The 24,790-nt window shown below is 43.9% G+C and overlaps 4 protein-coding genes across 12 annotated transcripts in view; 3 read left to right on the top strand and 1 right to left on the bottom strand.

Moving 5' to 3' along the window:
- Positions 1 to 1,547, top strand: part of scara5 (scavenger receptor class A, member 5 (putative)) — a 60,171-nt gene extending 58,624 nt beyond the window's left edge. For all 5 annotated transcript variants that reach the window (XM_057017297.1, XM_057017296.1, XM_057017299.1 and 2 more), the window contains one exon: positions 731 to 1,547. In XM_057017297.1, the coding sequence (XP_056873277.1) occupies positions 731 to 864 (134 nt within the window). In that variant the 3' untranslated portion in view covers positions 865 to 1,547. The remainder of the gene's footprint in view (positions 1 to 730) is intronic.
- Positions 1,548 to 7,575: 6,028 nt separating this feature from the next.
- Positions 7,576 to 10,097, top strand: pbk (PDZ binding kinase). Of its 2 annotated transcripts, XM_057017314.1 has the most exons (8): positions 7,576 to 7,682; positions 8,011 to 8,169; positions 8,483 to 8,622; positions 8,768 to 8,937; positions 9,021 to 9,150; positions 9,369 to 9,569; positions 9,669 to 9,871; positions 9,970 to 10,097. In XM_057017314.1, the coding sequence occupies exons 2-8, from the start codon at positions 8,012 to 8,014 to the stop codon at positions 10,069 to 10,071; spliced, it is 1,104 nt and encodes a 367-aa protein (XP_056873294.1). In that variant the 5' UTR covers positions 7,576 to 7,682; position 8,011; the 3' UTR covers positions 10,072 to 10,097. The 2 variants fall into 2 exon arrangements, with proteins under 2 accessions (XP_056873294.1, XP_056873295.1); XM_057017315.1 differs by having other exon boundaries at positions 9,669 to 10,097.
- A 401-nt stretch (positions 10,098 to 10,498) lies between these two features.
- Positions 10,499 to 15,384, bottom strand: esco2 (establishment of sister chromatid cohesion N-acetyltransferase 2). Of its 4 annotated transcripts, none has more exons than XM_057017277.1 (15): positions 15,288 to 15,384; positions 14,827 to 14,867; positions 14,263 to 14,387; positions 13,886 to 14,168; positions 13,442 to 13,739; positions 13,166 to 13,284; positions 12,958 to 13,069; positions 12,760 to 12,826; positions 12,619 to 12,661; positions 12,298 to 12,433; positions 11,979 to 12,110; positions 11,646 to 11,735; positions 11,322 to 11,465; positions 11,048 to 11,232; positions 10,499 to 10,932 (listed from the first exon to the last, which is right to left on the bottom strand). In XM_057017277.1, the coding sequence occupies exons 2-15, from the start codon at positions 14,865 to 14,867 to the stop codon at positions 10,800 to 10,802; spliced, it is 1,908 nt and encodes a 635-aa protein (XP_056873257.1). In that variant the 5' UTR covers positions 15,288 to 15,384; the 3' UTR covers positions 10,499 to 10,799. The 4 variants fall into 4 exon arrangements, with proteins under 4 accessions (XP_056873257.1, XP_056873255.1, XP_056873256.1 ...); XM_057017275.1 differs by having other exon boundaries at positions 14,263 to 14,408; positions 15,288 to 15,374; XM_057017276.1 differs by having other exon boundaries at positions 14,263 to 14,408; positions 15,003 to 15,301.
- A 368-nt stretch (positions 15,385 to 15,752) lies between these two features.
- On the top strand, positions 15,753 to 17,861 carry ccdc25 (coiled-coil domain containing 25). Its single transcript, XM_057017380.1, has 9 exons — positions 15,753 to 15,952; positions 16,099 to 16,146; positions 16,240 to 16,279; positions 16,407 to 16,458; positions 16,552 to 16,627; positions 16,781 to 16,884; positions 16,968 to 17,170; positions 17,331 to 17,376; positions 17,484 to 17,861. The coding sequence occupies exons 1-9, from the start codon at positions 15,928 to 15,930 to the stop codon at positions 17,511 to 17,513; spliced, it is 624 nt and encodes a 207-aa protein (XP_056873360.1). The 5' UTR covers positions 15,753 to 15,927; the 3' UTR covers positions 17,514 to 17,861.
- Positions 17,862 to 24,790: the final 6,929 nt, after the last annotated feature.

Raw genomic sequence — 24,790 nt, 5'->3', positions numbered from 1 at the left:
GATAAAATAGTAGAAATAGCACTAAAGTGCTATGCTATAGAAATTGAAGCCCTCTGCTGGTGGTTTTGTTGAAGTGCCATCATTCATATCTACATTACTTAATTCCATGATGTGAGTTTGTTTTTCTTCACAAATAAAATATAATTGCCTACATTTGATGCTAATAATGGTGAAGGAAATGCGCTGAAGTAGTTGTCTTGCTCTGTTAAATGTGTATTATACTGCACCACTTCAGGAAAATAGAAAATACTCAATTGGTTTAAATGTCTTTTGGTCCTAGAAACTACAAAAATAAAAACAAAAACAGAATTTGACCCTGAAAAAATCGATATAATATGGGGATTTAAAAAGAACTCGCTCCTAAAGAGCATGTTTTTCTTTTGTTTTTTGTGAACTTAATAAATCTTTACTCAACAGCACAATTTAACTTTATATGTGTCAACCTTGTGATTAAAACAAAAAAACGACTCATTTGGTGGCTGTAAACACTGTAAACAGAGTAGGGAACATAAACACTTCATTAAGAGTGATTTAAGCACAATAAAGTGTTGTTGCAGCACTGACTGCGGTGATGAGGAGTCAGGCCAGAGGAGTACTCCCAAAGGAGAACATGTACCTAACAAGCACTTTTACTTAGGGTTAGGGTTAGGGGTCAGATTCTTTTGGTAATGTCTCATGTCTGAGTGTAAAAGTCCACTGAAATCCCCCACTGAATGGTTTCTGTGTGCAGGTACTGGTCTGATCTGGATGGATGATGTTGCCTGCACAGGGACTGAAGACACCATCCACCAGTGCAAGTTTCCTGGCTGGGCCAAAACTAACTGTGGCCATGTAGAGGATGCTGGTGTGACCTGTGCTGTCTAACCCTTCAGCATCCCGAAGCTGCCACATCAGCTGGGATTCCTCCACGAGCTTCTTGAAGTTGTAAAATCATCACAGTTGCATAAAAAGCTGGAGAAAGCTGAATATTCAGCAACATCGGTGTTGCTGAGTCTTCAGTGAAGACTTCCAGAGGGGAGAACGAGCTTATCCATTTATCATCGAGGCACAAAAAGACACAGAGAAGACTGTTGTCCACCTAAAAAAGCATTTTTCCTCAACAGGCAGCTGCTCTTCACAGAAGGAAAAGCTTTAGTGTGATGCCAAATATACACTGTTGCCTTCATCACATCGGAAGTAACATTGCAAATCAAGCCTTTTTAATGTCATTCATACGTTTTAAGGTGCAATTTGGGGATTTCAATAAACTTTTGTTTACATTCTTGTGTGTATCATGACACCTAACAATATAAATCTATTTTCTTTTCCATTAAATATGCTGGAACATTTTATTCTTTAATGTACATTTAAGGTGTATGTTGTCTAGCAGTGTTCTCCCTTGCTGTTGTTGGAATTTTTTTTAACTTTATTTTTTCATTAATATGGACATTAGTCAGTCTTGTGCGCAGAACAACTGGGTTCTACTTCTAAAGGTTTTTTGTTTTACCAATATATTGTAAGTTTTATACACAGTTATTCCTGAAAGTAAATGTGTAGTTTCACAAAGATCCATGTTTGGTGGTTTGATTTTTGTGTTTATCTTTTAACCAATTCTTCAGGAAGTATTTTTTCTTTGAACTCAGAATATTAGACATGAACTGCTGAGAACAGAAATAAATTTACCAGCATAATTGACAGAAAAAGGACATTTAAAAAAATAAATAAATAAATAACCCATACAGAACTTTGGTACAAAAAGGGCTAACAGAGGTTCGCCCACATTACTGGTCTAAAAATAGTTTTAGAAGTCGGTGTTGAGCTTTGCGCTGGAGAAAGGTGAAAGGTTTACATGTGTGAAGGGAACGTTTCAGAGTAAAGCAAGAGGATTTGATTCATCCTGAAGTTTGTAGAAATTGAAACCCACCAACATGCCTTCCAGTGAGGAAGTAGGGCCTGGGGACCTGGGGATAGGCTCTCATATCTCCGGGGCTGAAGTTGCCGAGGTAGTCAAAAAACTCCTCGGTTGCAAGGCCCCGGGGGTGGATGAGATCCGCCCGGAGTTCCTTAAGGCTCTGGATGTTGTAGGGCTGTCGTGGTCGACTCGACTATGCAACATTGCGTGGACATCGGGGGCGGTGCCTCTGGATTGGCAGACCGGGGTGGTAGTCCCTCTTTTTACGAAGGGGGGCCGGAGGGTGTGTTCCAACTATAGGGGGATCACACTCCTCAGCCTCCCTGGTAAGGTCTATTCAGGGGTACTGGAGAGGAGGGTCCGCCGGACAGTCGAACCTCGGATTCAGGAGGAGCAATGTGGTTTTCGTCCTGGGTGTGGAACGGTGGACCAGCTCTACACCCTCAGCAGGGTCTTCGAGGGTGCATGGGAGTTTGCCCAACCAGTTCACATGTGTTTTGTGGACTTGGAGAAGGCATTCGAATGTGTCCCTCGGGGGGTCCTGTGGGGGGTCCTCCAAGAGTATGGGGTGTCGGGCCCACTGATACGGGCCGTCCGCTCCCTGTATGATCGGTGTCAGAGTTTGATTCCAATTGCTGCAGTAAGTCGAACTCGTTTCCAGTGAGGGTTGGTCTCCGCCAGGGCTGCCCTTTGTCACTGATTCTGTGCGTGACTTTTATGGACAGAATTTCTAGGTGCAGTCATGGTGTTGAGGCGGTCCGGTTTGGTGACCTTAGGATCGGGTCTCTGCTTTTTGCAGATGATGTGGTCCTGTTGGCGTCAGAGTATGCAGGCAGTTCCTGGAGGATGAAGGAATTGATACCATTGGCTGGCCCCCACGTTCACCTGACCTAAACCCAATAGAACACCTCTGGGACATTATGTATAGGTCCATCCGGCGCCGCCAGGTTGATCCTCAGCCTGTCCAGGAGCTCAGTGATGGTCCAGATCTGGGAGGAGATCCCCCAGGACACCATTCATGATCTCATTAGGAGCCCCGATGTTGTCAGGCATGCGTACCAGCAGGTGGGGGCCACACAAACTCCTGAGAATCATTTTGAGTTGCTACAGTGACATTTTGGCTAAATGGACCAGTCTGCTGCATCATTTTTTCACTTTCATTTTTGGGGTGCCTTTGATTCCCCCCTCTATAGGGTGATCCATCCATCCATCCATCCATCCGGAGTCTGGTCGCGGGGGCAGCAGCCTAAGAAGAGAAGCCCAGACTTCCCTCTCCCCAGCTACTTCCTCCAGCTCGGGGGGATCCCCAGGCGATCCCAGACCAATCGAGAGACATAGTCTCTCCAACGTGTCCTGGGTCTTCCCGGGGGCCTCCTACCGGAGGGACATCGCAATCAGCAATGTGTCAGCTGATCTGTGACCATATGTTTTGGACACTCTGGTGAAGAGAGGAGCAGAGCTGTCAACTGATCACTACCTGGTGGTGAGTTGGATCAGGTGGGGGGGAAAGCCACCACGTGGACCTGGCAGGCCCAAACGCTTAGTGAGGGTCTGTTAGGAACGCTTGGTGGAGGAACCTGTCAGACTGGTCTTCAACTCCCACCTCCGACAGAGTTTTGATCGTGTTCCGGGGGCGGTAGGGGACATTGAGTGTGAATGGGTCATGCTCTGCTCCGCCATTGTCGAGGTGGCTGTTGCGAGCTGTGGCTGCAAGGCTGCTGGTTCTGGTTGTAGCGGTAATCCCCGTACTTGATGGTGGACACCAGAGGTGAGGGGAGCCGTCAGGCTGAAGAATGAGGCCTACAGGTTATGGCTGGTCTGTGGGTCTCCGGAAGCAGCTGAACGGTACAGGTTGGCTAAGCGGGCTGTGGTCAAGACGGTCGTGGAGGCAAAAATTCGGTCGTGGGAGGAGTTCGGTGAGGCCATGGAGGAAGACTTTTGGTCGGCAACGAGAAGATTCTAACAAACTGTCCGGCGCCTTAGGGGCGGCAGGCAGCAACTTGCTCACACCGTGTTAGGTGTGTGCGTGGGGAGCTGCTGATTTCCCCTGGGGCAATTATCCGGCGATGGAAGGAATACTTCCGGGAGCTCCTCAATCCTACCAACACGTATCCACAAGGAGGAACAGAGTCAGGAGACCAGGAGGTGGACCATCCAATTTCCGGAGCGGAAGTTGCCGAGGTAGTGAAACAGCTGCCTGGCGGCGGAGCTCCACACTCACACTCCTCAGCCTCCCTGGGAAAGTCTATGCCAGGGTGCTGGAAAAGAGGATTAGACTAATAGTCGAACCTCTGATCGAGGAGGAACAATGCGGGTTTCGCCCTGGTCGTGTAACCACGGATCAGCTCTTTACCCTTGCTGGGGTGCTTGAGGAGAGTTGGGAGTGTGCCCAACCAGTCCACATGTGCTTTGTGGACTTGGAAAAGGCTTATGACCAGGTCCCCAGGAGCATCGTGTGGGGGTGCTCCAAGAGGGTGGACGGTCCCTTGATAAGGGCCGTCCAGTCCCTGTACCAAAGGAGCAGGAGCTTGGTCCGGATAGCCGGTTGTAAGTCGGACTCATTCCCAGTGAGGGCTGGACTCCGCCAGGGCTGCCTTTTGTCACCGGTTCTGTTCATAACTTATATGGACAGAATTTCTAGGTGCAGCTGGGGATTAGAGGGTGTCGAGTTCGGTGGGCGGAAGATCTCGTCGCTGCTTTTTGTGGATGACGTAGTTCTTCTGGCACCATCGAGCAAGGACCTCCAACAAATACTGGGACGGTTCGTGACTGAGTGTGAAGCGGCAGGGATGTGGATCAGCACCTCCAAGTAAGAGGCCATGGTCCTTGCCTGGAAAAAGTTAAAGTGCCTTCTCCGGGTCGGGGAGGAGGTCCTGCCTCAGGTGGAGGAGTTCAAGTATCTCGGGATCTTGTTCACCAGTAAGGGTAGGATGGAACAAGGGATCGACAGGTGGATCAGAGCGGTGTCAGCAGTGATGCGGGCGCTTAACTGATCCGTCGTGGTGAAGAAGGAGCTGAGCCGGAAGGCAAAGCTCTCGATTTACCGGTCGATCTACGTCCCAGTCCTCACCTATGGCCATAAACGTTGGGTGATGACCGAAACGAGATCGCGGATACAAGCGACTGAAATGAGTTTCCTCCGCAGAGTGGCCGGGCTCACCCTTAGAGATGGGTGAGAAGCTCGGACATCCGGGAGGAGGTCGGAGTAGAACCGCTGCTTCTCCAAATCAAGAGGAGTCAGCTGGGGTGGCTCGGGCATCTGGCTAGGATGCCTTCCGGACGCCTCCCTTTAGAGGTGTTCTGGACATGTCCCACCGGGAGGCGGCCTCGTGTCCGGCCCAGGACAAGGTGGAGGGATTACATCTCTCGCCTGGCTTGGGAGCAGCTGGGGGTTCCCCCGGAGGAGCTGAAGGAAGTGGTCGGGGAGAGGGCTGTCTGGGCATCCCTCCTGAAGCTGCTGCCCCCGCGACCCGGATTTGGATAAGCGGGAAAAAACTTGACAAGACGAGGCTTCTGTCATGCAAGCATGCTTGAAACATCCAGCATTGCTTCACATCCACTTAAAATGTAAAGGAGTTGGATGTAGGAGAACCAGGCACCACAGTGGACAGTATCCATTCTTCTGAGCCAGTGAAAGTAACTCTAAGCTTCTCATCATTCTAGTTAAATCATCATTCTAGTTACAATTAATGAACCACTGGGAGGAAACTGTGGTGATGGATTGGACATGGTGTCAATTAAAAGAATGTCAGCCCTAAACCTAAAAAGAAGATTTGTTGCTCCCCAAACTACACAGAATTTGTCAATTATATGATTGCCAAAGGACATGCAGAACAAATACCTCTGAAGGAACTACCTCTTAGCGATGGAAGGCTGTGGTAAATTCCACACCATGATGTCTACCACCCTCTGAAAGCAAACCTCTGTGTGGTCTTCAGCTATGGAACAACATTCCAGTCTGCATCTCTCTACTTCTTCCAAGGACCAGATCTCACCAATTCCCTGACTGGAGTCCTGATCAAATTCAGGAAGGAGCTGGTGGTGACCATGGCGGACATTGTGTCCATGTTTCAACAAGTGAGAGTAGCCAGGGTAAATGTGGACCTGTTAATGGTTTCTATTGTGGCCCAATGGTCATTCAACCCAAACGTTGGTGGATATTAGGATCTTGATCTTTTTGATGCAACTTCATCACCAAGTTATGTTAACTTTGCATTGAGAAAATGTGCAGACAATAAAAGACAGTTCTTTTATGAGGTGGTTGATGAACTTTTGTACTGTTTCGATGTGGATGATAGTCTGCTGTCAGTAACCAGGGAAGAAGAGGCAATTAGAGTCTCTTATGACTTGGTTTCTATATGCTCTAATGGTGGTTTCAAATTCACAAAGTGGATTATTAATAGCAACTGTGATGGCTAGATTTTCATAGGGTCAAAGAGCAAAAAGACATAAAGAATTTGGACCTGGATCCATATGTCATTGTAAAAATGTTGTGTTTCACATGTCACGGCGGGGTGGTCTGGCAGGTGGTTTAGGAGAAGGACGTTAATAAATTCACCTGTTCACTGGATAATGGATGAGAGAGGGTGAGAAGGGAGGATGTAATTTTGTTGACCGCAGTCATAAGTTATCTGGATGCCTTGCCTTTCCTTAATCAAACACATAAAGCTGTTCATCATCCTACAGAAAAGTTCTCTTGTTTTCAAACGTGAGTTGACGGTGCGCTACTCCCTCCCTTAGCCTCTCAGTGACAAAGCAGTGCTTGGAGTCACAATAAGAAGGATTTGGGGTCAGAAAAGTAAAGCCGGCACCATGGAGGAAGGGTTATTGTTTCTTTTTGATAACTGCAGGAGCCTGAACAAATGTGCCTTCGTCTTAAGCATTTAAGTCCACAACATTGAATCGTGCATAAAAAGGTTTTTTTTTGTGTGTGTGTGTGTGCTCATGTTGGAATATTAATGTATTTACCTGGTTTGTCATTGACATTCATTGCTATATTCCTTAAATATTTGTCGTTCACATTACTTCCCATCTTCCTCATAATGAAACTGTTATCCATGTACAGAATAAAGAGTCATCACCTACTGCCTGTGAAGGTGCCTAAACGAAAAAGGAATCGTGAGAGTTGAAGTCATGTTTGAGTGAGAGAAATTATTCCAATCTTGTTGAATTAGAGATTAAAGTTAAAGGTTGTAGCTGATTTCCTATATCACTGTGATGCATATAACTGAGGCGTTTTCTTATGTAACATCATTGCATGTTGATGGTAAAGGACAAATTAAATATAAATAAACATTTTACCCAAAAAATTTATCATCAACAATTATTATTACCACTTCTGTATTTCAGGATTTATGTTTGTCTGATACATTTTGATTTCTACCGTAAAAGCATATAATTGTTTATTTCTTTGCTTTCTGGCTGTAACTATATAACCTATTTATGATATTGAAACTTATTAACCACTTTGCCAAACTAACGTGATACCTCTGAAGTTTACAACATCACTGTCCTCTTCTGGTAAATATTGTTATGACAATAAAATAATTTTACTGTTTAAATGTTACCAGTTACAGTTGTTACAATAAAATGTTTTGCATATCTTCATATTTATAACCAAATCACACATATTTTGAAACATCGCAACTGTAAGAGAACATTCAACTATTTTTTTAAAATCATTTAATCCGGTTTGTGCCTCTGCGGCATCCGTAGATAGACGTAAAAAACATTTTGAACCTTCGGCGCGATTAACTGGCATTCTACCGCGGGAGGGTGACTGGGTTTAAACGTCAGTAAATCTATACTTATTCTCCAAGTGATAATCTTGTATTCCTCCATAAGCGATAAGTATGCAATTGAACTCTCGACTTTATGCTAGCTGTTCGTAGTTAATCAGGGCGCGTTTTAGCGGATGCTTTCGTGTGAACTCTCATCGCCATTGGTGAAATTTATATTGCAGGGAATTCAGGCAGTGTTTTTGAGGGTTTTAAATTGCCTCAAGCATTCTTTTGAGAATAACTTCTCTAATAGACTAGATGTAACGTAGACTCATTTTAAATCTCGGTTTCTTAAATTGACGGTGATTGTTTGGTAATTTGCCCCCTTTTCTTGGACAGAATGGCCTCTCCGACTGATGAAGGTGCATTCAAGACCCCGAAAAACGTCCGAGTTCGGAGCTTTCTCGGTAATGGAGGGACCCCAGTCACCATCCCAGCTTCACCTTTCATGAAGAAGCTGGGCTGTGGGACTGGAGTGAACGTTTACCTGATGGACAGGTTTGTGGAGTTCCTGTAGTTTAACTAGCACCTGTTTTCACTCTCTTAAAAATGCAAAACAATTGTAAAAATAAACAAAACAGATAATAGCTTAAATGGTCTATTATTTGATTAAAATTGAAGGCAATGTGCTTATTTGTATTTGAGGTTGAATGTAGCCTAATAATAACCACAGAGCTAGTCCTAATAATGATACATTTTAACATCCATTACGTTTATCATGCACGTAGAAGAATGTAGCATCATCTCTTAAAGTTAATCTAGTTAACCAGTTAATTAGTTAAAGTTAATCTAAAGGTTAATCTATTTCCAGGGCTGGAAAAGTAAACGCTTCTCCGTGGGCCGTGAAGAAGATCAACAGTAAGTGTGCAACCAAACAGCTGGCAGTTTACCAGAAGCGCTTGAATAAGGAGGCAAAGCTGCTGCAGGGAATCAACCATCCTAATATTGTTGGTAAGATACAGGACCCAGCACATTTTAAAGGAGGCTACATTTTCCGTCTCTTAAATATTCCTGTACGAAGTATTAGTCTGCCTTTGTTTGATTGTGCCCAGAACTGTTTCTTTTTAACCTTGAACTTTATATTTCTCACATCAAGGTTTTCGTGCTTTCACCACGGCTAGAGATGGCTCCAAATGTCTCGCTATGGAGTACGGAGGAGAGAAATCGCTCAATGACCTTATTGAGAAGAGGAGGGAGGACGGCCTGAAGGCATTTCCTGCTGCCAACATAGAGAAGGTGGCGCTGCATGTAGCTCGTGGACTTCAGGTACTTGATGAGTTCTGGCTGATCAATTGGAAAAAAAATATAGCAGTTGCCAAACATCAGGGGTGCTTTGTTTTCTTCTGCAGTATCTTCACAATGAGAAGAAACTGCTGCACGGTGACATGAAGTCGTGTAATGTCGTCATCAAGGGAGACTTTGAGAGCATCAAGATCTGCGATGTTGGTGTGTCTCTGCGGCTGGACGAGAACATGAAAGGTGAAGATTCAGGAGTCCAAATGGCACCAATGACTGACTGAGAGGGTTCAAAAATTGGAGATATTGGCTTTATAGTTTCAACATATTCAAGGGAAAGAGGATGCTTGAATGTTTGGATCGGAGGTTCTTTTCCCCTTTAACCTTTTTATTAGTCTTACCTTAACCCTAATCCTGTCCAGTTTGGGTTAGCTTCAACTGAAACTTCCATCCTTCCTCAGTGTTAGATCCAAAGGCAGAGTACATCGGAACAGAGCCGTGGAAACCTAAAGAGGCTCTGGAGGAGGAGGGGGGAGAGATCACCGACAAAGCCGACATCTTCGCCTTCGGACTGACCCTGTGGGAGATGATGACTCTGGCGATGCCACATCTGGAGATGCTGGAGGATGAGGATGATGACAATGAGGATAATGAGGATGATGGTGAACAGCGATGCACCTCTGTCTCAGTCTTCTTGACTAATTAGTTTAGTTGTTAGAATGGCTTTCACATTGGTTTTTATGATATGTTTTGTATTTCAGAGGACAGTTTTGACGAGGACGCCTACTATGAAAGGCTGGGAACGAGGCCGGCGCTAGATGAGGGGGCTTTGGGCAGCTCATACCGGAAGATGGTGGAGCTGTTCTATCTCTGCACGGAGGAAAACCCCAAGAAAAGACCTTCAGCCATTCAGATTGTCCAGGCTTTGGAGAGCAACAGCCTGCTTGCCAAAACACCAAGTGAGGTGATTGTGGGTGACTGACTGTTTTCTGCCTGCAGTAAAATGAACTTGTCAGCATCTCCCTAGTGTAAATCTTTCCCTTTTTTCTGTTTTATTCATAGTCTGTCTGCCCTTATATTTCCCAGCACTGTTCACTTGGAGATCTCCTGAACTCAGAAATTGGTTCTCTTTTACTGTACATGTTAAATTGTTGCTTTGAATAATTAAATAATTCAGCAGTTGTCTTTAACTGTGGAATTAAGTTTCAATTTAAAAATGGCAAGAAGCTCAGTTCAACTAGCTGTGGCCGCGTGTTTATCAGCCAATCAGGGAACAGAATTGCAGCTAAAAACAATATGGCATCCAAAACGGTCTTGGCTCTTTAAAAGCTACATGATGCCACCTCCTTTCTTTGCTAGGTGTGTGTTCAATGAAAGCCTGTATCCATTCCGTGATCAGAAACTCCAAATGTTAACGTTAGTGCCAAAGCGCATTAGGCAATCAGTCTTGTTTTTGAAAAACAACTTGCAGCATCTGATCTGACTCAGCATTAAAAGGAAATAAAAATAAGTATCATCAGTTTAAACATCTGTTAATATTTATCTTGGAAAAATGTCTGGAAACAAATGATTAAAAATCAAAAGGACAATGTGATGACAAACTTGATTTATAGCAAACTGGAAACATTTGAGGACATTTTTTGCTGACTATAAACACTAATTCAAACAGTCAGTGTCCATATAAAACATTCAAAAGCAAAAAGAGCAGCACTGAGTATAAATAATAACAAGATGTGAACCTCAGCGCTTTGAAAATTGAGTTAATTAAAAATGCCAGACATCTATGATTGAAACGGCATCAACACAAAAGTCAAACCTGAACACATTTTCCACTAATTTAAAAAAAACACCAAAACAAGAAGCACAATATGAAACATTAATCTTTGACAACTTCACGCAACAAAGTTGTAAACGAGGAACGCCGACGTGTTGCAGTACTTGGTAGCAAAGAGTTTGCCGTCAGGCGTGGGGTCCGAGAAGGCAATCTCGTCTTTGGTCAGATGACTGCCAAACATAAAAGTGCTCCTGAAAATACAGAGGAACAAAATGAATGGACGGAATACTACGGTACTTCTTTCAGATTTGAGGTAAAATGCACAGAACACTTCTTTCCCACATATCATTGACAAGAAAACGTTACCTGACAGTGTCCAGCATGCGGGTGGCGACTCTCCTCCGCCTGGCCAGACTGAACACCCAGATTCGGCTGATCCCACAGAGAGCCGGCTCAGGGATGGTCGAGCAGCACCAAGCTCTGTGTCTCTCCATGAAATCGTCCTTTGTCATGTCTGTCTGACGATCTGGTTGCTCCAGGACTCTGTAAGCCTGAAGAGACGAAGAGGAAAACCACAAACATCAAGGTCTGAAAAATGTTCATATAGTTGCATACCCAATAGCCAATAGTTGGATTTTACCTGACGTATGTGTTCAGCAACCAGACAGCCCACAACCCTCCGCTCCGTGCTCACAAACAGAAAGGTTTTGGCTTGTGTTGGTCTGCTTAGCGACCCCTGCTGGAAGCCCAGCTCACTGTCAGCTACTCGTCGCACCTCCTCAGCCTGTAATCAGTGAGACGGTACATTTTAGTGCTGACACATTTATGCTTCATTTGAATCTTTTACTGTAGGTTTTAATCACAACTACAAAGCAACGATGGACGACTTAGAAAAACAACTGTTGTTTTTTTTCTCTTTTTAAACCAAAATCAAGGAAACTGCCTCTTCAGAACCTGCACACACCTTCCTGGTGGCATATTTGGGATCATCTGGCATGATGAGTAGAATTTTTCCATCCCAGAACTCTGCCACCACATGCTCCTTTTTCCAGCCCTGGAACACAGAAAGACCTGCTGAAAGAAACTTCAATCTGAAACTAACAAACAGGCAGCATATCTATCAAATTCCAAATTATTACAGAATACAAACAGACCACTAAAATAGTTCAGTGCTGCAAAAAGCATTCAGAATTTGACTTAATTAAAATAAAATCAACTGCAGTTACTTCACAGATCCTCAAAACAAAGGACAATTGGCTGTATAGAGTCGTGGGGATTTAATAAAGCAGATGTTTACCACAAACTTGATGGATTCTACAAAGTGCTGGTGGAACTGGTTGTGCTGGAAATTGTCCTCTGGGTTATCTGCACTGTACACCATACCACAAGAAGTGCAGGTTGCTGCTCCAAAGTGCTTCTGTCCTGCATCCTAGTAAGTCGAGACATGTCAGAAGTAGCAGAAATCCTAACCTGGGTTACAAATACGATAACAGTAAAAAAAAACAAAAAACAAAAACATCTACAACATTTAATATTTTACCTGTAACATTTGCTGTTCAGTACTTAAAACACAATGTTCTGCTATTAAAAAAACCAAAAAACAAACAAGAACATACAATAATCAGCTGGTCGTCATTCGGTTTGCCTCTCCGGCGAACAGGTCGAACTTTAACTGAAGGTGCAGCCTGTTGTGCCATTATCGAGCCAGAGGGGGCGCTGCAAGGCACTGGGGGCTGCAGAACTTTCTTTAATCTAAAGATCAAAACATGTTTACTAGAGTTCCATCCTCTAATAACCCTCCCCGTGACCAGGAAGACAGTGCAAACTTTTTGTCCCACAAAATTCTTATATCTTCATCATCATGCTGAGATTTTTAGATCACATCCTCTGCTTTATTTGTATGATTGTGAAATTAAAGCAGAAACCAACATTCTCACCTCTTAGATGCAGAACCAAAAATGGGATACAATGGTGTCAATTCTGAGGAGACAACTAAATGTTAAATAGGTTTCTTTAAGGGAAGACACCATTTAGCAAGAGGGAAGACTAAATAAAGACACTCAAGTGAATCTACATACGTTTAAGTGGGCTGGTAGCCCACAGATCAGAAAAGGGTTCAGAAGCATCATTTGGCAGAGAAATATCCTGTGAAAAGACATTGTCACTGAAGAAAAACGATCAAATTTAAAAGGCAAGTGATGTATAAAGAAGGCTAGACAATCCCCTGCACACCTTTCCGATCGTCCAATATTGTTTCTGTCTGACAGTCTGCGTACCTGTGAACTGAGGGACGAGGCTGAGGAAGCAGAACCTGGCACTGGGGTCCGTGTCAATGAAACCTTCACCTGCTTGGTAAGTCCATATTTCTCTATCAATGTGTTAGGAGAGCTGCAAATGTAACAGAAAGGTTACTGGCCAACTGAAGCAACGTTTGAAGTAAGGTTCTGTAAAGTTAATGAGCAGCTTTTGCCAAAATGTGGTCACCTTGGGAGCTGCAGAGTCTCAGACTGCTCATCAACTGAGTCTATCCAGTCTAACGGGTCAAACTTCAACCTTGGCTTGGTACTTAACTGACCTTTTGTTTCCACTGACTGAACAGCAATCTGAAAATAACCACCACAAATATCTTAATTTCATGTTTTACAAACAGCTTGTACCACAACGTGATATACACCAGTAAGGATTATGATATAAAAAAGCAAATACACATTGAAAACATAAAGGAAACTGTTGGGGTCTTTAATCTTGCAGGTTACACACCGTTTTAGAACCCTGTTGCTTAATCACAGCAACTGATGTGTGGGAGGACAGCTGCTTTGATTTCTGGACTGTTTGGCACTTTATCTGCGATGAGGTTGATCTGTTTGAAGACTTCAGTGTGTGTGTTTTCTTGTACATCGATTTTGGCTTCTTCCCCGTGTTGAAAAAAGCAGCTCCAACAAAGATCTTGGGTTTTGGCTTCGAACTGCTGAAGCTGGCGAAGGTGAAGATTTTCTTGGACTCTGTGGGGTTAGTGCCGTATACAGGAGCAATGGTGCTTGTCGATGCAGGTTTGTCACTGGTTGAATGGAACAAACCCCCAAAACAAAGGACGGAAATAAATAAAACCTTCCCCATATCATTAAAGTTTATACACCAATTTATAGAAACCTTAATGTTCCCATTGACAGTACGACATGTATGCTGTCGAAGATAAACACATACCTGATGTTCAGCTTCAACTGTTTAACTGTCTTTCCTGAAGTTGTATAACGGTGGATTCTCGTCTCCTTAGATCTGGCAGCTGCCTTGGTTCGTCCCCCCCCCCTCTTCATTTTTGGCTTCTTTTTCTCTTGTGGAGGTGGAAGAGAGGAAGGAGGATGCAAAGACTCCTTGATGGCCTTTCTTTCCAATGGAGTGAGGTAGTTAACCTTCCGCTTGCCATAGAAGGAATTTGACATAATGGATTTTTTGAATGGCGATTTATTGGGTGATGTAACTGGAGAAACTAAAAGATTTAATGAAAAATAGATTAATTCTCAAAGTTAATTTGATTTGTTAAACAACAAGTAAGCTTTACTAATGTTTTTAATCTGCTGTACCTGTTATCCAACATGGGCTTTCCTGTAGGGAATGAACATTCTTGTTTTGACTCCCAACTTGGTTCTTTGTGGGGGAACTCGTCCTCTGGGGGGACATCTCTGACCCCACTCCCGTCTTTGCTGGACTGGAGTTAAAATGGTCAAAACTAGGATGAGACATAATGTAGCAAACAAAACTTGGGTCTTTTTAGCTCAATCGGTTCATTTTAATTTGAAAAGAAAACATTTTAATGAGCTGGGACTCTCAAAAGCAAAATATGGAAGAAACAAATTCCACATCAAACACAAGCCAAATATTGTATATATTATTTCCAGAGGCCCAAATATTCCCTATTTTTCAGTCACAAAACATAATACAAAGTGTAAAAAATTGTGATACACAGAGAACCTTTAATTTTGCACAAGATTGTGATGGTTTCTTCTAGAAGGTTCTTTTTTTTTTTCCTAAGAAAATTTTAGAGGTGATGATTTTAAGGGATGAATGTAGCAGATTGTGTTCTGCTTTTATAGTTTAAAAAATCCAGTTCAGTGTATAAAAGATGCTCACTGTGTGTCACATCTCACCTGTCAAACGATGGAAGTTTTCTTTTCCTGGTCAGCATCATCTTTAAAAAAGAAAATCCGTCGTTTGTCTAATGTACTGAAACGTTGTGATCTTCATCATTAACAAATCTGACAGATGCCCTTTAATTTACTTTAATTCACTTTAAAAGTGCACCTTCAGCTTTAGCGTTACTCACCTGCTGGCGCAGTTGGCGGGAATAAGTGACATTACCGATAAGCTTGAGATATCATGAAAATGAAGCTTGGTACCAGCCAGATGTCATTTAGCACCATATTTATATTATATTACATTTCCATAACAAAACTCGACCGAAGACATTTTGAAAATAACGTAGCCGTGAATACAATGGGTTACTTCCGCACCAAAAGGGACGTAATATGTAGAATGACTAAAGCAAATGTTTATTCAGTTTAGCGAATACGTTTGTGTGGAAGTTTGGTTCGACAAAGTGAAACATTACCGCGGTTCCCGGCGGCGCTTCGGTTCTTCTGCCCGCGTTCGTCCTCTTTTAAAGTGCGCGCGCCAGCCTCGAAAACGGTTACGCGGCCACGTGAACCGGAAGTGAAATCGTGCTCTAAATGAGTCAAGTTGCTTCTTAAATTGAACAGATGCCTTTTGCTTTCAAAGTAAACAGGTTACACAAAATTGAATCACATTACAATGCAATTCTTTCTTACCATCAACCTTTCACACTTCAGAAGAATATATTCGTGTGAATACAATTGTGTATTTGTAATAAATCGGACTTTTAGAGCCCATGATGTAGTAAGGTGTTGATGCTAGAACGTATCGCATACAATCTGGCTACAGTTTTGTAATTAAATAAATAAAAAATGAAGTCCATCATAATCTTGGAGAAAATTTCTACTTTCGTCAGTGTAATCCTATATTTTGAAAACAGGAATTAGTCTAGTTCATTTTCATCCATTACTAACGTTTGACGTCGATAACTACTTCCTGGGTCGATTTGTACATGCGAAAATATAAAGCTTCCATCATTGAGATATATTTGTTAAGCTTTTGTTTTTATAGTTGCTGCCATTGCCTTAAACTATCAAACACGCACTGTTCAACACTTAATTACTTTCAATGCATCTAAAATGGTGTTTTATTTCACAAGTGCCGGTAAGTAAAGCTAGCGATTATGTTAGCAAGTACTTTTGTTGGCCCGTATTATTTTAACGGTCTGTGGTTAACTACTAACTTAATGTCATCGTAAAGTTGGATATCATTTTTGCGTAATCACGTAGCTGTTTATCTGTTTGTTTCAGTGGTAGACCCTCCCTACACAATTTACATGGGAAAGGACAAATATGAAAGTATGTTGCACAAATTCTCTTCCATTGTTATTACTTCTTTGATTTCTGTTGGAGGTAGATTTAATAAAACAGTTGACATTCTTTGTATGGCAGATGAGGATCTAATAAAGTATGGATGGCCGGAGGACATCTGGTATGAAATTATTGTATTTTGAATCCTTTACCTTTACCTAAAGTTCTGCATAACTTGCCATAAATAATTACTAAGAAAGTGAGGAATTTAAAGTTTAAACCAAGTTATACTTTTGTTCCACATCTAGGTTTCATGTGGACAAACTGTCCTCAGCACATGTTTACCTAAGATTGCCAAAGGTAAAGTGAACAAAAATTGCACTGAATTGCTATGCTGGCTTTATTATAGATATTGCTAAATGAAGGGACATGATTTAAGCCCGTTTTTTTCAGGGCCAGACTATAAATGATATCCCGCCTGAAGTGCTGATCGATTGTGCACAGCTGGTGAAAAACAATAGCATCCAAGGTAAAGACGTCCATCTGATCATGTTTTTACATTGAACAAGATTAAATGTCAGAATAAATGTGTTGGTAAATGTTTTAGGGTTTATTCCTACATAGTGTCAATAAATGAAAATAGCCATTCACCTCTGTTATGTTGTCTTTTGCCTCTTGTCAGGTTGCAAGATGAACAATATCAGTGTGGTTTACACACCATGGGCCAACCTGAAGAAAACTGGAGACATGGACATAGGACAGATCGGCTTTCATCGTCAGAAAGAGGTCAGTGACAGATTATTCCAGAGCTTTAACTTGTTATGAGACTGAGTGAAGTTGATCTCCATTATTTTGTCTTTAATGTGCAGGTGAAGACCATGGCAGTAGAGAAGAAGATTAATGAGATTGTAAACCGTCTGGAGAAAACCAAAGCAGAACACTACCCTGACTTGGCTGCTGAGAAGGAGTCCAGGGACACAGAGGAGAGAAATGAGAAGAAAGCACAACTCCAAGAACAAAAAAGGAGAGAAAAGGAGGAGCAGAAAAGGAAAAAAGAGATGGAGGAACTCAGGTAGGTTAGGGTTAGGTCTCATCATTTTAGAAGCTAAACATTGGTTTCTAAATTTAAACACAGTTACAACCCGGTTAGGGTTACCACTGCTGTTTGTGTGCTGTCTGTAAAATTATAGAACCCACTTTTACCCAAATGTTCTTGAATTTTCTCTCAATAGAAACTATTCTGCTCTGATGAAGACAGAAAATATGAAGTCTAATCAGGTAAGACAGATAATCTTTCAATCAGGAGATTTTTATGATAAAATCATCAAAAAGAAAAAAATGTGTCTATTGTTTCTCAAAGTTGTACTTTTCTTTTTCTTTTGAAGGATGGGTATGATTCAGATGACTTTATGTGAGAAGAAAACACCAGAATGGAAGCAGACAGTATCCTCTTTCATCAAAAATCTGCTCTCAGGATTCTCTTCTGCTGTCCTATATTTTAAGGCTGAATGGACAGAACAACGTCAACTTAGCCTGCACACCAACTGGTTGGAGATGCTACTTCTGTCAAGCAATGCTGGACAAAAATAGTGTTTCATCTGATGGAAATTCATAATATAAATAATACATGTGCAAGGTTGATCTAAATCATGCACATGAACCTGTAAAGCAGAACAATGTTCTCCATCCTTTTTCACTATTTTTCACTGCTTGTTCTGTGGATGGATAATTAATTGTCCAGATTAAATTTGTGCTGTACAAGACTGCTTGTTTTTTTTAGTTTTTCTCATCCTGCAAGTTTATTTTAGTAAAATAACACAAAGGCATGAATGGCTCAATTTTTATATACTTGTGACAGAATAGATTGAATCACAGTTTTTTCAAGTTTCTGATTCGATCTATCACAAAGTATTAAAAAAAACCCTGGTGGGTCGCTCCTCTTCCTGTTGCCCTGGAGGGCCGCTCCTGTTCCTGGTCTCCTGGAGGACCGCTCCTGATCCCCTGGCAGCCTAGGAGGACTGCCTCTGCCTTCAGTGTCTCGGGGCATGTTCGTGTGGTGAGCGTGTTGCGCCGGACTCCTGAGTCCTCACTGGTCCTGGAGGACTGCTGCGGGTTGAGGACTCACCGGTGTTCCGAGTTCCCCGCCGTCCAGGGGGACTGCGTCTGGTTGGGGACTCGCCGATGGACCTCTGAGGGTCAGACGCTGCCTCCTAATCGCCGGCAGTCCAGGAGGACTGTCTTGTCGTCAGTGTGTGCTCCCCTTCCCTGTAAATAAAGCTGTTGACTACTCCACCACTGTGTCCTGGCCTGCGTTCGGGTCCTCTACAACCATGTATCGTAACAAAACTTTGGTGATATGGCAAGTAGGTATACGGTTGGGATTAACATTAGGGTGAGAGCAGGGGTGAGGAGTGGGAAAAGGTTAGGGTTAGGGTTGGGATTAGGGATTTGGGAAAGGAAGTGGCATTCTTGTAAAATAGACAGCTACCATGTAGCCTGGAAAGACTGTCAGTTTACAAAAAGGCCCTTCGCAAGGCTAGAACAGCTTATTTTTCTTCTTTGATTGAGGAAAATAAGAGCAACCCCAGGTTTCTTTTCAGCACTGTGGCCAAATTAACTAAGAATCACAGTGTTTTAGATCCACATGTCCCTTCTTCCCTTAGTGGTGAAGACTTCATGAGCTTCTTCACTGATAAAGTCCTAGCTATCAGAGAGAAAGCTAACCAGGCTATCCCAACAACTGGACCATCACCAGATGTGCCGACTGTGGGAACATACAGGGTCTCCAACAAGCCCTTAAGCTCCTTCAGCCCTATATATTTTTCTGAGGCGTCATCGCTAATTCAGAAATCCCAGTCCACCACGTGTCCTTTAGATCCCATCCCAACACACCTGTTGAAGGATGTTCTACCAATGATAGGCAGTTCTATCCCGGACCAGATCAATGATTCTTTAGTGTCAGGTTATGGACCCCGGTCCTACAAGGTGGCAGTGATTAAGCCGTTGCTTAAAAAACCATCACTGGATCCTGATGTCTTAGCAAATTATAGGCCGATATCCAACCTTCCTTTTATCTCTAAAGTTCTAGAGAAGGTGGTGGTGACTCAGTTACTGGAGCACCTGCAGAGGAACAGCCTGTTTGAGATGTTTCAGTCAGGCTTTAGAGCTCACCACAGCACAGAAACAGCACTTCTTAAAGTCACTAATGATCTTCTCATAGCTTCAGATCATGGACTGGTCTCTATGCTGGTTCTGCTGGACCTCAGTGCTGCTTTTGATACAGTTGATCACAGCATCCTGTTACAGAGACTGGAACATGTGATTGGCATTAAAGGGACAGCACTAGACTGGTTTAGATCATATTTATCTGATAGATACCAGTTTGCTCATGTCCATGGTGTTCCCTCCTCATACAGTAGGGTTAGCCATGGGGTTCCTCAAGGTTCTGGACTCGGACCAATCCTCTTCACATTGTACATGCTTCCCTTAGGGAACATTATTCGGCAGCATGGGATAAATTTTCATTGTTATGCTGATGACACTCAGCTCTATTTATCCATGAAACCCGAGGAGACAGAGAAGTTAGTGAAGCTCCAGACCTGTCTTAAAGACATAAAGTCCTGGATGTCTTCAAATTTCCTCCTCCTTAACCCAGGAAAAACTGAGGTCATGGTGTTTGGTCCTGAACCTCTCAGGGATAGATTAGATCACATGATCACTCTAGATTGTATCTCATTAACATGTAGTCTCTCTGTGAGGAATCTAGGAGTAACTTTTGACCAAAACCTCTCCTTCAACTCACACATTAAATTAGTCTCTAGAAGTGCCTTTTTTCACCTGAGGAACATCTCAAAGATCAGGAAGCTACTAACCCACCATGATGCTGAAAAGGTAGTCCAGCATTTGTTCCTTCAGGCTGGACTACTGTAACTCTTTATTATCAGGGTGTCCAAACAACTCTTTAAGAAGCCTCCAGCTGATCCAAAATGCTGCAGCCAGAGTTCTGACAGGTATTGACAAAAGAGATCACATGACTCCTGTACTGGCGTCGCTTCATTGGCTGCCCGTTAAATTTAGAATAATTTTTAAAACCCTTCTTTTGACCTACAAGGTCCTCAGAGGCCTAGCTCCATCCTACCTGGAGGAGCTAGTGACACCTTATCAGCCCAATAGACCGCTCCGCTCTCAGAATGCTGGTCTACTTGTGGTTCCCAGAGTTTCCAGGAGTAGAATGGGGGGCCGAGCATTTAGCTACCAGGCCCCCCTGCTATGAAACCAGCTCCCTGTCCAGGCCCCCCTGCTATGGAACCAGCTCCCTGTCCGGGTACGGGAGGCTGACTCCATCGCTACTTTTAAGATCAGACTCAAAACCTACCTCTTTGAAAAAGCTTATTGTTACTAATTCAGTAGTTCCAGTTACTATCATAGACAGACAAATTATCATACCTAGGGGGTCGTCTAATTGTTAGGTCACATCTTGGTTATGCTGTTATAGGCCGAGGCTGCCGGGGTCCGGAAACATGATCACCTGACAGGCCTCTGTCACTCCACTGGGTCATGGTTTCCTCTCCTCTCCTCTCCTCATCAAGCAGACTAGTTATGCTGATTCTTGTGTAGTTTTTCTGCTTCTCCCCCCCCCTTCCTCTATTTATTTACAGGTATCGCCGCCCTCGGAGCTGCATAATGACCTCCAGCCCTGCTGAAGTGATTGTGCATCATATTTTTTGTGTGTGTTTCTGTGCTCTGTGCCTCTCTCTCCTCCTCCTTCTCCTCTCCCTCCTCTCCTTTCTTTCCTCTCCTCTTTCCCCTCCTCCTCCTTCTCCTCTCCTCTACCTCCCCTTCACTCTACTTCTCCTCTCCTCTACCCCTCTCCTCTCCTACCTATCCTATCCTCTACCTGTCCTCCCCCTTCTCCTCTCTTTACCCAGCCGGCCATCAGCAGGAGGGTCCCCCTACATGAGCCTGGTCCTGCTCAAGGTTTCTTCCTGTTAAAGGGGAGTTTTTCATTGCCACTGTTGCTTGTCTGGGGTCAGGCCCTGGGGTTCTGGAAAGCGCCTTGAAACAATTTTGATTGTATAAGACGCTATATAAATAAAGATTGATTGATTGATTGATTGATTAGGGTTAGGGGTGGGAGAAGGTTGGGGTTAGGGTTAGGGTTAGAGAGTTAGCATTAGGGTTAGGCTTAGGGTTAGCATTAGGGTTAGGGTTAGCATTAGGGTTAGGGTTAGGGTTGGAGTTAGGGTTAGCATTAGGGTTAGGGTTGGAGTTAGGGTTAGCATTAGGGTTAGGGTTGGAGTTAGGGTTAGCATTAGGGTTAGGGTTAGGGTTGGAGTTAGGGTTAGCATTAGGGTTTGGGTTGGAGTTAGGGTTAGCATTAGGTTTAGGGTTAGGGTTAGGGTTGGAGTTAGGGTTAGCATTAGGGTTAGGGTAGAGTTAGAGTTAGGGTTAGGGTTGGAGTTAGGGTTAGGGTTAGCATTAGGGTTAGGGTTAGCATTAGGGTTAGGGTTAGGGTTGGAGTTAGGGTGAAGGTTTGGGTTAGGGTTGGAGTTAGGGTTAGGGTTATGTGCATGTGTGTGTGTCTGTGTGTGAGTGAGTGTGAGAATGAGTGAGAGAGTGTGAGATTGAGTAAGTGTGTAAGTAAATGAGTTCCTAAAGCACACACGCGCACACACGCGCACTTACGCGCACATAAGCGCACATTCGCGCACACTCGAACGTAATGTTTTTTTAACGTAATATTTAGAAAGGTCTAATGTTCATGTGTGAGTGTCTGTGTGTGAGTGAGTGTGAGAATGAGTGAGTTTGTAAGTAACTGAGTTCCTAAAGCACACACGCGCGCACTTACGCGCACACTTACGCGCACATAAGCGCACTTACGCGCACACGCACGCACATAAGCGCACTTACGCGCACATAAGCGCACATGCGCGCATAGTTGCACGTAATGTTTTTTAAATAATATTTTGAAAGGTCTAATGTGCATGTGTGAGTGTCTGTGTGTGAGTGAGTGTGAGATTGAGTGAGTGTGTAAGTAACTGAGTTCCTAAAGCACACGCGCGCACTTACACGCACATAAGCGCACATGCACGCATAGTTGCACGTAATGTTTTTTAACGTAATATTTTGAAAGCTCTAATGTGCATGTGTGAGTGTCTGTGTGTGAGTGAGTGTGAGATTGAGTGAGTGTGTAAGTAACTGAGTTCCTAAAGCACACACGCGCACTTACGCGCACACGCGCGCACTTACGCGCACATAAGCGCACGTACGCGCACATAAGCGCACATACGCGCACACGCGCGCACTTACGCGCACATAAGCGCACGTACGCGCACTAAGCGCACGTACGCACACGCGCACTTACGCGCACATGCGCGCATAGTTGCACGTAATGTTTTTTAACGTAAGATTTAGAAAGGTCTAATGTGCATGGTGAGTGTGTCTGTGTGTGAGTGAGTGTGAGATTGAGTGAGGTGTAAGTAACTGAGTTCCTAAAGCACACGCGCGCACTTACACGCACATAAGCGCACATGCGCGCATAGTTGCACGTAATGTTTTTTAATGTAATATTTTGAAAGCTCTAATGTGCATGTGTGAGTGTCTGTGTGTGAGTGAGTGTGAGATTGAGTGAGTGTGTAAGTAACTGAGTTCCTAAAGCACACACGCGCACTTACGCGCACGCGCGCACGTACGCGCGCATAAGCGCACTTACGCGCACACGCGCGCACACATAAGCGCACTTACGCGCACATAAGCGCACATGCGCGCATAGTTGCACGTAATGTTTTTAACGTAATATTTTGAAAGGTCTAATGTGCATGTGTGAGTGTCTGTGTGTGAGTGAGTGTGAGATTGAGTGAGTGTGTAAGTAACTGAGTTCCTAAAGCACACACGCGCACTTACGCGCACGCCGCGCGCATAAGCGCACTACGCGCACATAAGCGCACTTACGCGCACGCGCGCGCACTACGCGCACATAAGCGCGCACGGTACGCGCACATAAGCGCACTTACGCGCACACGCGCGCACTTACGCGCACACAAGCGCACATGCGCGCATAGTTGCACATAATGTTTTTTAACGTAAGATTTAGAAAGGTCTAACGTGCATGTGTGAGTGTCTGTGTGTGAGTGAGTGTGAGATTGAGTGAGTGTGTAAGTAACTGAGTTCCTAAAGCACACGCGCGCACTTACACGCACATAAGCGCACATGCGCGCATAGTTGCACGTAATGTTTTTTAATGTAATATTTTGAAAGTCTAATGTGGCATGTGTGAGTGTCTGTGTGTGAGTGAGTGTGAGATTGAGTGAGTGTGTAAGTAACGAGTTCCTAAAGCACACACACGCGCACTTAGCGCACACAGCGCGCGCACGTACGCGCGCATAAGCGCACTTACGCGCACACGCGCGCACATAAGCGCACTTACGCGCACGCGCGCGCACTTACGCGCACATAAGCGCACATGCGCGCATAGTTGCACGTAATGTTTTTTTATAACATATTTTGAAAGGTCTAATGTGCATGTGTGAGGTGTCTGTGTGTGAGTGAGCGTGAGATTGAGTGAGTGTGTAAGTAACTGAGTGTTCCTAAAGCACACGCGCGCACTTACACGCACATAAGCGCACATGCGCGCATAGTTGGCCGTAATGTTTTTTAATGTAATATTTTGAAAGGTCTAATGTGCATGTGTGAGTGTCTGTGTGTGAGTGAGTGTGAGATTGAGTGAGTGTGTAAGTAACTGAGTTCCTAAGCACACGCGCGCACTTACACGCACATAAGCGCACATGCGCGCATAGTTGCACGTAATGTTTTTTAACGTAATATTTTGAAAGGTCTAATGTGCATGTGTGAGTGTCTGTGTGTGAGTGAGTGTGAGATTGAGGTGAGTGTGTAAGTAGACTGAGTTCCTAAACTAAAGCACCCGCGCACTTACGCGCACACGCGCGCACTTACGCGCACACGCGCGCACTTACGCGCACATAAGCGCACGTACGCGCACATAAGCGCACTTACGCGCACATGCGCGCACTACGCGCACATAAGCGCACATGCGCGCATAGTTGCCCGTAATGTTTTTTAATGTAATATTTTGAAAGGTCTAATGTGCATGTGTGAGTGTCGGTGTGTGAGTGAGTGTGAGATTGAGTGAGTGTGTAAGTAACTGAGTTCCTAAAGCACACACGCGCACTTACGCGCACACGCGCGCACGTACGCGCACATAGCGCACTTACGCGCGCACTAAGCGCACTTACGCGCACGCGCGCGCACTTACGCGCACATAAGCGCACATGCGCGCATAGTGTGCACGTAATGTTTTTTTAACATAATATTTTGAAAGGTCTAATGTGCATGTGTGAGTGTCTGTGTGTGAGTGAGTGTGATATTGAGTGAGTGTGTAAGTAACTGAGTTCCTAAAGCACACACGCGCACTTACACCACATAAGCGCACGTACGCGCACATAAGCGCACATGCGCGCATAGTTGCACGTAATATTTTTTAATGTAAAATTTAGAAAGTCTAATGTGCATGTGTGTGTGTCTGTGTGTGAGTGAGTGTGAAATGAGTGAGAGAGGTTGGGTTAGGGTTGGAGTTAGCATTAGGTTAGGGTTGGGTTAGGGTTAGGGTTAGGGTTAGGGGTTAGTGTTCGGGTTAGGGTTAGGGGTTAGGGTTAGGGTTCGGGTTAGGGTTTAG

The sequence above is a fragment of the Takifugu flavidus genome, chromosome 19 (genome assembly GCF_003711565.1).
Source record: "Takifugu flavidus isolate HTHZ2018 chromosome 19, ASM371156v2, whole genome shotgun sequence".
Classification (NCBI taxonomy): domain Eukaryota; kingdom Metazoa; phylum Chordata; class Actinopteri; order Tetraodontiformes; family Tetraodontidae; genus Takifugu; species Takifugu flavidus.
The sequence above is the reverse complement of the archived record's forward strand: the minus strand, read 5'-3'. Positions and strand labels throughout refer to the sequence as shown.